Source organism: Oryctolagus cuniculus, chromosome 2 (assembly GCF_051225735.1).
Source record: "Oryctolagus cuniculus isolate XC-2025 breed Fujian yellow rabbit chromosome 2, ASM5122573v1, whole genome shotgun sequence".
Taxonomy (NCBI): Eukaryota; Metazoa; Chordata; class Mammalia; order Lagomorpha; family Leporidae; genus Oryctolagus; species Oryctolagus cuniculus.
Window position 1 is genome coordinate 881,974 of NC_142868.1, and position 12,041 is coordinate 894,014.

General features: G+C 57.7%; 1 protein-coding gene across 7 annotated transcripts in view; it reads left to right on the forward strand.

Moving 5' to 3' along the window:
* The window catches only part of NSD2 (nuclear receptor binding SET domain protein 2), a 99,731-nt gene that overhangs the window by 71,143 nt on the left and 16,547 nt on the right, over positions 1-12,041 (forward strand). For 6 of the 7 annotated variants that reach the window (XM_070067968.2, XM_070067969.2, XM_089324862.1 and 3 more), the window contains 8 exons: positions 3,586-3,717; positions 4,447-4,570; positions 5,803-6,003; positions 6,946-7,125; positions 7,689-7,845; positions 7,968-8,173; positions 9,269-9,372; positions 11,082-11,351. In XM_070067968.2, the coding sequence (XP_069924069.1) occupies positions 3,586-3,717; positions 4,447-4,570; positions 5,803-6,003; positions 6,946-7,125; positions 7,689-7,845; positions 7,968-8,173; positions 9,269-9,372; positions 11,082-11,351 (1,374 nt within the window). The remainder of the gene's footprint in view (positions 1-3,585; positions 3,718-4,446; positions 4,571-5,802; positions 6,004-6,945; positions 7,126-7,688; positions 7,846-7,967; positions 8,174-9,268; positions 9,373-11,081; positions 11,352-12,041) is intronic. The other variant, XR_011386168.2, reaches the window with a different exon arrangement.

Sequence of the window (12,041 nt, forward strand, 5' to 3'; positions counted from 1 at the left end):
TCCTCACACTGCAGGGGTGAAGGGGCCTCTTCCAGCCAGGGAGTCCCGCACCCTGACTGCAGGCCGTGTATTAGATGCACATTTGTAGTTTTCCCCTGGGATTGCTGGCCTTTCAGCATGAACTCTGGCCATGTTTTGGAGTATCTAATCATCCAGGCACATTGTATTTTCAAGAAATGATGGAGAGGAAGGCAGGGGCTCTGGCCTGGCCAGAGGGTGTGCTGGTCGGTGTGCTTGGTGGAAGCAGGCAGCGGTGTCGTCCTTTTCAAGTCCCCTGCAGATGCAACTCAGCCCGTAGCCTGCAGCCAGCCAGCCGTGCCAAGCCTGGCCCTAGCCCACTCCCTCCAGGGTAGCCACTGCTGAGGACACAGCCGGGACGAGGTTGGGTCGGCGGGACCTTTTGGAGCTCCTTTTGCCTTTGGCAAGGGCAGGCGTTGAGTCGAGAGCAGCCGCGGCACGGCCTGTCGCTCTGTTCTCGCTGCCCTTGGCCAGGGGCTGCCTGGCCACACAGAGCCCACGCAGGTTAGAAAATGAATGTGAAGCACAGTTGTGTTCTGAGAAGCGAGATTGCTTGTGTTCTTGATGACTCACACCCAGCCCTAACCCTAGAATGGAGGGGCAGTAGGGAGGTTCTAGTCTGTGCTACCTAGAAGGGTCATTTTAATAAGAATTACATGAATTATACTTTAGATGAATGACTTATTCGCAAGTTATTTTCACTACTCTGGTATTTCACTGTGATGTCAACATGGAAGACCTGAGATGAGTTGTTGGATTTTCAGCTCGTCAGATCTGCCGAGCACAGGATTCTGGTCGTTTGTAAATCCAAACACTGTGTGAAAATACTTCTAGTTACCACTCCTTCCTTTACAGAAGCATAACCTAACCATGAAGTAATGTTGCTTTATAGAACTATTTACTGTTCAAGGTCTGTAATTGTATTTCAAACTGATGTAGTATTCAACCTGTGAGGGGATTTGTTTTGTCGTTGTATGTGGCACCACCCTGCAGAGTAGGGGCTGCTCTGTGGTCACAGCAGGTGGGCCCTGTGCAGGTCACGTAAGTCACCCTGACGGCGGTGTTGTCTCTAGCAGTTGGCTGGGATGCGTTCACTAGGCTATTTCACGTTCGGTAATGTCTTCTGGAAAAGTCCCTGGGGTGTGTCAAGGAGACTGCGTCCCCCGCCCCTGAGGAATGTCCTTCCTGAGGCAAATAGGCGCCTTGGTATCGCACACACTGAGTAGAGAGGAGGCAGTGTTTCCAAACCCAAGGAAGCTTGCAAAGTCAGGAACTGAGCTGCTTGGGAATCGGTGCCGCCAGCGTGGCCTCGGTGATGCGGGAAGCACCGGGAAGTTCTTGACAGTCTGTGTCCTTTGAGTCACTGCACTTCTCTTTTTCCAAATGCATCCTATTGGATACGGAATAGAGCGTAGATGCCCTAGACTGAGCTCTGGGACTGTGTTGGGACCGCACAGGTGAATGTGCCCTTCCACGAATGGCGGCACCTGTGCACGTGGAGGCGGAGCTCCCGCTGTGCCGCGGCGCGCCTGGCTCTTCTTGCGGGGGTTCTGAGTGGAGCGCCGTCGGATCCTTCCCGACTGTGGCTAGGGGTCCGTCCGGGCGTGGGGAAGGGGTGTGGTGGGATCAAGGTCTGAATCTTGTGCAACCTGTGCCATGGACTGTGACATTGTAAGGTCTGTGTTCTGTATGTGGATCTCAGACCCAATCAGGAAACGGAACTCCTGTGTGTCGTTAACATTTATATTTCCCTTCAAAATATGTACTCAGTGTTTATTCCTCAAACAGACTTTGTTAATTTAGGAATATCTCCAAGTGGAAACGTGCTAACTTTTCTGTAAATCTTAAATAAAAGGTGCTGTTCCTTCCTCTAACCCAGGACTGGTTTGTGTTTTCTGTCTTCCTCTCCATGAACTCTTTTTTTTTTTTGTTAACTTTTAAATGTCCCAGCCAGGTGAAGGGAAGAGCAGAGCTTGCCGAATACAGCCCTGGGCTCTGTTCTGCTGAGCCCGTGACGAAGGCCCCTTTCCGTGGGCCTCGGCTCCTCCGTCAGTCAGAGAAGTCAGCCTCTGCTGGCCACAGGGCTGCTCTGTAAGCAGGGCCCTGGCCAGGCCAAGTGACCAGCAGCTCCCGATGACGGGCTCCTCCAGCGCCCACTGCGGTCTCCCCTCACAAGTTCTCAGCGTCGCCCCTCCCCCGACCTGTTGCCCTGTTTGATGAATGCTTGTGCTTGAGTCTGCTGCACTCGGAGCCTCTTTCTGGCTGCTGACCAGTGAGGGATGGCAGTCCCAGTGACCTTGAACGTGACCCTGCTCTAATGTGCGTTCATCCTCCTGGGAAGGTGAGAAGACCGTCTCACTGGCTGCTTCTCTGTGACTTCGTGTTTTCGCCGGCTGTGTCTAGTGAGTAGGAACAGGGCCCGTGCGCCTGTCCCTGCCGAGTCAGCAGCCAGCACCAGCGAGAGCCCTGGGGAAGTCTGCCCACCTGAGCGCTGATTTTAAGTCTGCAAAGACTCCTGTGTTTACTTTTTGTCCATGTTTTTCTTCCATCATCCCCTCTAATTTCAATGAGCTAAACCTGGAAAAGGCTCGTTGACGAGGCCACAGGATTGGTCAGATTTGCTGGTGGGGTTTGGTTTTGCTTTTCTGGTATGGCCCGGTTCCAGCTTTCAGCTTTTGTTCACTGGCAGCCAGCCAACTTGAGCACACACGCCCGCGATCGGGGGTGTGGCTCCTGCTGTGGCGCTGTTCCACTTCCAACACTGGCCTGCCCAGCAGTGAAGAGACCGAACGCCTTACGACACCCAAGGTGGCAGCTAGACAAAGAAGGTTCCCGCTTTTTTTTCATGTGAACATTTGCAAAAAAAGCTTGTCAGGTGTGGGTGAAACGCTGGGTGTGAGGTGAGGTTTTAGCATGGTCTTTGTGGTCGCCTGCAGGTCACGCGTGTACACGACTTCCACAGCTGCTCCCGGGCCTCCTACATAGATGCGAATGTTAGCAACGGCATGCGGATTTTGCCTTGCTTCTCCCTGCCTTGCTCTCCTGGTGGGGGGGAGAGAGGGACTGTGAAGTACTTGGGGGTGGAGGGATGGGGGGACGGGCGACAGGAGGGGGAAGAGAACAGGCAGTGTGCGGGTGCGAGTCGCTCAGTGAAGGAACCCCTTCTGGAAGAGCCCGCTGTCACCTGCAGCGTGGTGACGGCACAGCCGCCTCACGGAGCCTTCGCTTCGATGCTTCGCCTTGCTTCCTTTAGTCTTTCAGTGTGAGCGTGTATGTCTTAGACTAGCTGGACTGAGCGTTGGTAAGAAAGGCTGAGACGCTTGGGCCCCGAGCCACAGAGTGAGCTGATCTCATCTGTAAGGCATAGGCGTGCACACAGGTATATGCAGTGCTCGGTGGGGCAGAGTCCACTCTGAGCCCTCCGCACCGCTCAGCCGACAAGTTTCATCGCCACAACGGGCGGAGGATGTGCAGCCGGCGCACCCCGTGGGCGAGGAGGCGGGGCGGGGCCCGTGTGTGACGTCCTTCTGTGACTAGTGAACTGTGGCCCGCCTCCTTCATCTCCAGGTCTCAGACAGTCCGGGAGACGAGCCCTCAGAGTCCCCGTATGAAAGTGCGGACGAAACACAGACAGAGGTGTCCGTCTCATCTAAAAAGTCTGAACGCGGAGTGGCCGCCAAGAAGGAGTACGTGTGTCAGGTGAGGCAAGGCAGCGTGGGCCCTGGCCGTCCCTTCCTTCCTCCAGACCCTTCCCCGTGCCCATCACCACTCATGGTTCCTGCTCCGGGGGAGTTAGGTTGCCTGCAGCGTTGCCAGCTCACGTGGGGTGCGTCTCACATGATCAGTGCGGCCTGTGTGGAAGAGGGCGGGAGCTGAGCTGAGGTCTCCGTCTCCCTGCTAGAACACACACCTCGTCGGCCTGGCCCTGGGCGGCCATGCTGGTGTGGGAGCCGTGACGCCGGGTTTGGTGACTTGGAAGCCAGGGCCTGGGCTGTGTCCTGGCACAGCGACCTTGCTCAGCCCCTGTCCCACCCTCAAGACTCTGATCAAGTTGGAGCTTCTGGGTGGTACGGTTGGTGTGTGCGGAGCGCTCGCTGTCACCAGCCAGGCACGACTGGTCTCTGCCTCAGTGTGCCCGTCAGGCCCGGTGCCCCGCCTGTCCCTGCAGCGCTGTGCTGGTCCTTTCCGCCCTGGTTGTCATCCTTGCTTGCTGTGGGAAGTGCACACCTGTGCAAGGCACTGCTAGCTCACGGTGTCTGTGAGCTTGTGCTGCCCTCCGATTTCTGCCTGACACTGTTCATTACCCACAGACGCTTGTTTCTCTGAGTGACAGAGTGGGGTTTTCCGCGGCTGGAAACAGTCAGTGTCACCTGCACCCAGGAAAGGTGCAGGGCACTCCTGATGCCGCCCTTTCTGTCCCTGTCGCAGCTGTGTGAGAAGACGGGCAGCCTGCTGCTGTGCGAAGGCCCCTGCTGTGGCGCGTTCCACCTGGCCTGCCTCGGGCTCTCCAGGAGACCAGAAGGGAGGTTTACCTGCAGCGAGTGTGCCTCAGGCAAGTGCTGCAACTGAGGCAGGTCATGGGGTGGGGCGGGTCAGGGCAGGCTCCCCCTCCTCCCAGTGTGCCGCGACCCGTCCCAGGCTGGAGTTCTGCCGCTCCTTCCCGCAGACACGGAAGTTCACAGGAAGACAGCGTCAGTGTGAGCTTCCGCTCCAGCAGAAAGAACAGCTGTGAGCTGACCCGAGGGGTCTGGCTGTCCTCACACACGCCCTGAGCCAAGACAGGCGGACAGGCTGCACAGCCACACACACACCCACACACACACACGTCCACCTGCCGGGTCTGGCTGTCCTCACACACGCCCTGAGCCAAGACAGGCGGACAGGCTGCACAACCACACACACACCCACATACACACGTCCACCTGCCGGGTCTGGCTGTCCTCACACACGCCCTGAGCCAAGACAGGCGGACAGGCTGCACAACCACACACACACACACACGTCCACCTGCCGGGTCTGCCTGTCCTCACACACGCCCTGAGCCAAGACAGGCAGACAGGCTGCACAGCCACACACACACACCACACACACAGACACACGTCCACCTGCCGGGTCTGGCTGTCCTCACACACGCCCTGAGCCAAGACAGGCAGACAGGCTGCACAGCCACACACACACACACACACGTCCACCTGCCGGGTCTGGCTGTCCTCACACACGCCCTGAGCCAAGACAGGCGGACAGGCTGCACAGCCACACACTCTCACACATCACACACACACCCACACACACACGTCCACCTGCCGGGTCTGGCTGTCCTCACACACGCCCTGAGCCAAGACAGGCAGACGGGCTGCACAGCCACACACACACCACACACATCACATACACACACGTCCACCTGCCGGGTCTGGCTGTCCTCACACACGCCCTGAGCCAAGACAGGCGGACAGGCTGCACAGCCACGGCCCCCCGTCCACCTGCCAGGCCTGAGCAGTCTCCTGGCTTCTCAGAACGGGTCCCAAGGGCAGAAGCAGCTGGCTGCAGCGCCGCTCTGGCTGTGTGTCTGCTTGGGTAAGCTGCACTCAGGAGGGAGCGCCTTTCTTGGGAGGGGTGGTGCCAGTGAGGGCGGCCTCCCCTTGGCTGGACTCCCTGAAGAACGCTGCCCGCGTCAGGCCGGGAAGAGAGCGCAGGCTGCCTCCAGAGCGGAGCTGGTCGCGTGAGCAGAAGTTGAGTTCCCGTTATTGAAGTTGTCTCCCCACCCTCTCTCCGCCTGCGCGTTAGGGGTGCACTCGTGCTTCGTGTGCAAGGAGAGCAAGACGGATGTCAAGCGCTGCGTCGTGACCCAGTGTGGGAAGTTCTACCATGAAGCTTGCGTGAGAAAGTACCCTCTCACGGTGTTTGAGAGCCGGGGCTTCCGCTGCCCTCTGCACAGCTGTGTAAGCTGCCACGCTTCCAACCCGTCCGGCCCAAGGCCCTCGAAAGGTAACGGACGCAGCGGCCTCGCCGGCTCTCTGCCAGGGTCACCTGACGCTCAGCTGCCGTGGGAGGCCCATGCTGCTCCTTCGCTGACTTGGCATGGGGCCGAGTTTGGGTTTTTCTTGGATGCGAGAGCTGTCCTCATTCTCCCTTCTTTCCTATCCTCGATGTAACCTTAAAAATTCTTAGTGTTAAGAGAGGGGCAGCCTTTGAACCTTTTTTTTTTTTTCTTTTTTTTTTTTTTTTGACAGGCAGAGTTAGAGAGAGAGACAGAAAGGTCTTCCTTCCGTTGGTTCACCCCCCAAAATGGCCGCTGTGGCCGGTGCGCTGCGCTGATCCGATGGCAGGAGCCAGGTGCTTCCTCCTGGTCTCCCATGGGGTGCAGGGCCCAAGCACTTGGGCCATCCTCCACTACACTCCCGGGCCACAGCAGAGAGCTGGACTGGAAGAGGGGCAACCGGGACAGAATCCAGCGCACCAACCGGGACTAGAACCAGGTGTGCCGGCGCCACAGGCGGAGGATTAGCTTAGTGAGCCACGGTGCCAGCCCTTGGACCATTTTGATAGGTTATATTCATTCTGGTTTTAATGGCTGTTCACGTGAGAAAGACATTGTAAGATGGCGTTGCATCTGCCTTGCTTCCTCTCTGGTGTGTGGGACGGAGGATGGCTGACGCTTTCTGACGCCGGAGGCTCTCCACCAGGTGCTGGGCAGTTCTGGGAGGTTTGGGGAAGCTGCTGCTGGCGTGCCCAACTCCAGCACTGGTCGGCTGTGATGCTCGTCCGTTTTCTCAGACGTTTGGAAGCATCTCTGCCTTCATGAAGACGTCTCATAAAACGTTTCAGATTTATTTCCTCCCTGAGTCCCCAGTCGTGTGCAGGCTCAGCCGTTGCTGGTGCTGGGAGCCGGCAGTGTCAGGTGTCTCAGGTGGGCGTCTGTGTCTGCAGGTAAAATGATGCGATGTGTGCGCTGCCCCGTCGCCTATCACGGAGGGGACGCCTGCCTGGCAGCCGGCTGCGCGGTGATCGCCTCCCACAGCATCATCTGCACGGGCCACTTCACTGCTCGGAAGGGGAAGAGGCACCACGCCCACGTCAACGTGAGCTGGTGCTTCGTGTGCTCCAAAGGTGAGGGCCTGGGCTGGCCCCTGGGCCAGGGACCAGCTCGCTTACTGACCAGAGTCTTCCATGTCCCCACACTTGGTGGTCCACAGTTTCACGTAGTGTATCTGTCTGTCTGTTTTTAAAGTGTATCTATCTATTTGAGAGGCGAAGCATCAGAGAGAGATCTTCCATGTACCTGCTGGTTCACTCCCCAAATGGCCACAGTGGTCAGGGCTGATAGCCAGGAGCTCCATCCAGATCTCCAGAGCTGGCAGGGGCCCAAGCACTGGGACCCTCATCTGCTGCTCTGCTAAGCACACGGGCAGGAGGCTGGATCAGAGGCAGAAGTGCTGGGGGTGGAACCGGCGCTTCGATACGGGGTGCCAGCCTTGCAAGCAGTGGCTGAGCCGTGTTTCTGAGTTAACTGTGATTCGTAAGGCCAGTCCCGTGTTTGTAAATGAACCGTAGCATTTCACCATGTGTAGTATTACCTCGGTGATAAGGAGCGGACTGCTGTTTTAGAACGAAGGCCGAGGTGGTCTGTGTGCAGCAGCCGCCAGCTGAGCCCGCCCACCCTCCCGTTGCAGGCGGCAGCCTGCTGTGCTGTGAGTCCTGCCCGGCCGCCTTCCACCCCGACTGCCTGAACATCGACATGCCCGACGGCAGCTGGTTCTGCAATGACTGCAGGGCAGGGAAGAGGCTGCACTTCCAGGACATCATTTGGGTTAAGCTGGGGAACTACAGGTGTGCGAACAGAGCCCGCGTCTGTCTGTGTTCACACGTGCGCGTTTCACTTTACTTGCAGTGTTGCAGTTACTGTCGCTGTCTGAGGAATCTATGAACCCTGTTTTTAATATTTATAATAGATGGTGGCCGGCAGAAGTTTGCCATCCCAAAAATGTTCCCCCAAATATTCAGAAAATGAAGCACGAGATTGGAGAATTCCCTGTGTTTTTCTTTGGGTCTAAAGATTATTACTGGACGCATCAGGCGCGAGTATTCCCGTACATGGAGGGGGACCGGGGCAGCCGCTACCAGGGGGTCAGAGGGATTGGAAGAGTCTTCAAAAACGGTACGGAGATCGGGGGCGCGGTGGGCACTCGTGCGCGTGTGTTCTCGTGTTCTCTGTGCGTCTTCTGTGACTCGTTTCTGCTGCTTGGAGTTGACCTCTGTGGAAATGTGAACTAACCACTCTGTCTGTCATTCTCCGTTAGAAAACCAGTTTTCTGACTGACTTGTGTGTGAGGCACAGGAAAAGACGCGGCAGTTAATACCTTTCTAGAGTTCCATTAGCAGGTAGCAGGCCGTTTTAGGTTATTTTCAGTGCTGACTCACTCTGTGAGCTTGCCTTTGTGAACGTGCACGTGGGGAGAGACGTTTTCCGCTTAGGTCTGTGCACGTTCTCCGGGCAGCTCACGTCTGCCTGCAGCTGGGCACTGGGGACGGGCAGGCAGGCAGAGCACTGTGCAGTTAGTGCGGGCCCCAGCCGCAGGGGAGAGGTGGGACCCCGGCTGCCTTGCTGGCAGAGCTGCAGTTCACTTGAGGGGGCAGGGAGGGAGGAGGCTGGAGCCATCAGCCAGTTGTGCCGTGCTGTGGTGGGCAGGGGTCCACACCTGGAATGCTGCCAGGGACCCCACAGGCTGTACTGAGCTACCTGAGTCGTCCCTGTCCGTGGGCTCCTTGGCACACGGTGTCCTCGGAGGTCTCAGGAAGGATGGAGGTGGCCTCACGCACTCAGTAGGCGGCCGTGGGCACACTGTGGTCATGCGTGGTCAATGACCGCCAGTGGCCCAGCTCAGGCAGACCCGGGCATTGACTTCCGGCTGACTTCATGATCTGTGCTGCCCCTGCTGTGCCTGGAGCCTCTCGTTTGTTTCTGTCTTCGGACGGTGAGTCCTGGGCCTCGCGCCTGCGCTCGCGCTCGGCTGCGGACAGACGCGAAGCTTGGGGCTCTCTGTGCTGAGCCAGCCCCGGGCAGCCCCGAGACCTGTAGCTCTGTGAGGCATTGTCTGCTCGGGGCATTTTGCAGCTTTCATGGTTTGCCATAACCTCTGGATTTAGAGATCCCATTGCCAGTGAAAGTCTGTAATAAACCATTACAATACGGAGCTCAAAGTGTGCGTGAGTGTGCTGACCGGAGTCTGATTGCCTTCACCGACTGTTGCAGCTCTGCAGGAGGCTGAGGCTCGCTTCCGGGAAGTCAAGCTTCAGAGGGAGGCCCGAGAGACACAAGAGAGCGAGCGCAAGCCCCCGCCCTACAAGCACATCAAGGTGACCCGCGGGAGCTCCTGTTGCGTGTGTGTGCGTGTGCGTGTGTGTGAGTGCATGGTCCTCAAGTCCACGGACGGTTTGAGAGGACTGGTGTGCGCCGGCAGTGGCAGCTGTGCTGAGGTATCCTCCTCACACGAGGGTGACCGTGCAGGCTCATTGTTTGCCTCAGAGTGTGACGCTCATGCTAGGAGTCCGGGCAGGGCTGGGGTAGGCCCTGCTGTCACCCACACCAGACAAGCCCGGGGAGGAGGAAACCAGCCTGCTCCCTCGGCTGGAGCCAGTGAGGCACGAGGACCCTCCTTCCTCGGAGCACAGGGCGGGGACGGTCCAGGGCGCTCTTGTGTGTCCTGGGCTGACTATGGGGCCCAGGGCCCTGGCAGAGCCGGTGTCCACACCGGGAGGAGGTGTGCCAGGCACATGCGCTGGGCACCTCGTGCCTCTCCTCAGAGTGGCCTGTGTTGGCCGCCTTTCCACACACGTGTGCTCCATATGTGCTTCTGAAATCTGGCTGTACTTGGTATGTTTGTATGTAAAGAAAATAATTTCTGTTCCTCTGTATTTAATATTTTCTTAGGAACTGAGTCCCCAAACGGTTACACAGCGTGAAACTTTTAGATCTTGGGGAGCATTTCCAGACTGTTCTCTGAGGTGTCTCTGTTTCACAGCAGTGAAAAGGGAATCTTTGTTGTGGCTCAGCAGGTTAAGCCACGGCTTGGGACACTCGAATCCCAAGTTGGAGCACTGGGTTGAGTCCTGGCTGCTCCACTTCCTGTCCAGCTTCCTGCTGAGGTGCCTAGGAAGGCGGCAGATGATGGCCCAGTTGCTTGGGCCCCACGTGGGCACCCAAGTGGGAGACCCGGATGGAGTTCCTGGCTCCTGGCTTCTGCTTGGCCCAGCCCTGGCTGTTGTGGGCACAAAAGGGTGTCTTTTACATCTTCCCTTAAGTTGTCAATTTCTGCTTGATTTCTCTCTGTTCTCTCTACTGCATTTTATTTGCGTGTCCCTCTGTTAATAGTAAGCCTCCTGCTCACTTCTGCCTCCCTGGACGGCCTCCTGTGTGGCCACTGTGGGTGCTTAGTGCCGGGAGGGTCAGAGGTGTGCGGCTGCAGCCTCTGCGACCCCTGCCCTGCCCGTCGCGGTGGGCACAGGCCAGGGTCAGCCCGCTCTCAGAAGTCAGGAGCACAAGCAGGTAACAGAGCGGGTCCTGGAATGAGGCCCTCACACAGCAGTCCCACGTTCGTGTTCTCTCTCTCTTTAAAGATTTATTCATTTGAAAAGCAGAGTGACAGAAGGAGAGACAGAGGCAGGGAGATCAGATCTTCCATCTGCTGATTCACTCCCAAATGACTGCAATGGCCAGGGCTGGGCCAGGTCAAAACCAGGAGCCAAGAGGAACTCCATCCGGGCCTCCCACATGAGTGACTGGGGCCCAGGGACTTGGGCCATCCTCTGCTGCCTTCCCTAGGTGTGTTAGCAGGGAGCTGGCCTGGAAGTGGAGCAGCGGGGACTCGAGCTGCAATGTGGGACGGTGGTGTTGCAGGCAGTGGCTTAATGCAGTGCTGCCTCCTGCCCTGTTGTAAAGCTCCCAGGTCAGGGGTTGACCCTCTGCCTGCTGTGCTGGGGTCGCTGTGTGTGTCCCAGAGCGCCTCGGGGCGTACGGGGGTCCGCGAGGCTGTGCCTGTGTGGGCCAAGACGCTTCCTCCCTGCAGGTGAACAAGCCCTATGGGAAAGTGCAGATCTATACGGCGGATATCTCTGAAATCCCCAAGTGCAACTGCAAGCCCACCGACGAGAACCCCTGCGGCCTGGACTCCGAGTGCCTGAACAGGATGCTGATGTTCGAGTGCCACCCGCAGGTGTGCCCCGCGGGCGAGCACTGCCAGAACCAGTGCTTCACCAAACGCCAGTACCCAGAGACCAAAATCATCAAGACAGACGGCAAAGGCTGGGGCCTGGTGGCCAAGAGGGACATCAGAAAGGTGCGTGCCCCGCCCCTCCCTGTTCCAGGAAATTACAGCTCTCTGGTGGCCTGGACTTCCGTGTGCTTGTGGTTTCGCGTTCATGTGAGAAGGGTGTTTTTAACCATGTTTTTGAATTGAATTCACTACAATTAAATGTTAAGATGTCACAGGAAGAAGTATCAAAGTCAAAATGTATAAATTCCCTTAAAGCAAGCAGTGAGTCAGGGTTTCCATGGTTGCTTTTCTGAAGTAAAAGGTTTTGTGAAATGGCGACTGCTTTCCTTGGAGAAGAGCCCCCTGCTCAGCAGGTGCGGGCAGTCCTGGCACAGGCTAGGGCAGACTCGTTAGGAAGCCCCATCTCCAGCCTCAGACGCATGGCCGGGGCATCGCTACGTAAGCAGACAGGTGGAGCCGCTCGGCTCGCTGCAGCTCGGCGCTGCTGTGGTTTGGCCTTGCCTCAGGTTGGGTGGTCTCAGACCCACGGGTTGACAGCACAGGGAATGAGCCCTGGTGCCAGGCCCAGCCCAGATGGAAAAGGCTGCTTAGAAATACCCGAGGCAGGCCGGCGCCGCGGCTCACTAGGTTAATCCTCTGCCTTGCGGCACCGGCACACCGGGTTCTAGTCCCGGTCGGGGTGCCGGATTCTGTCCCGGTTACCCCTCTTCCAGGCCAGCTCTCTGCTGTGGCCCGGGAGTGCAGTGGAGGATG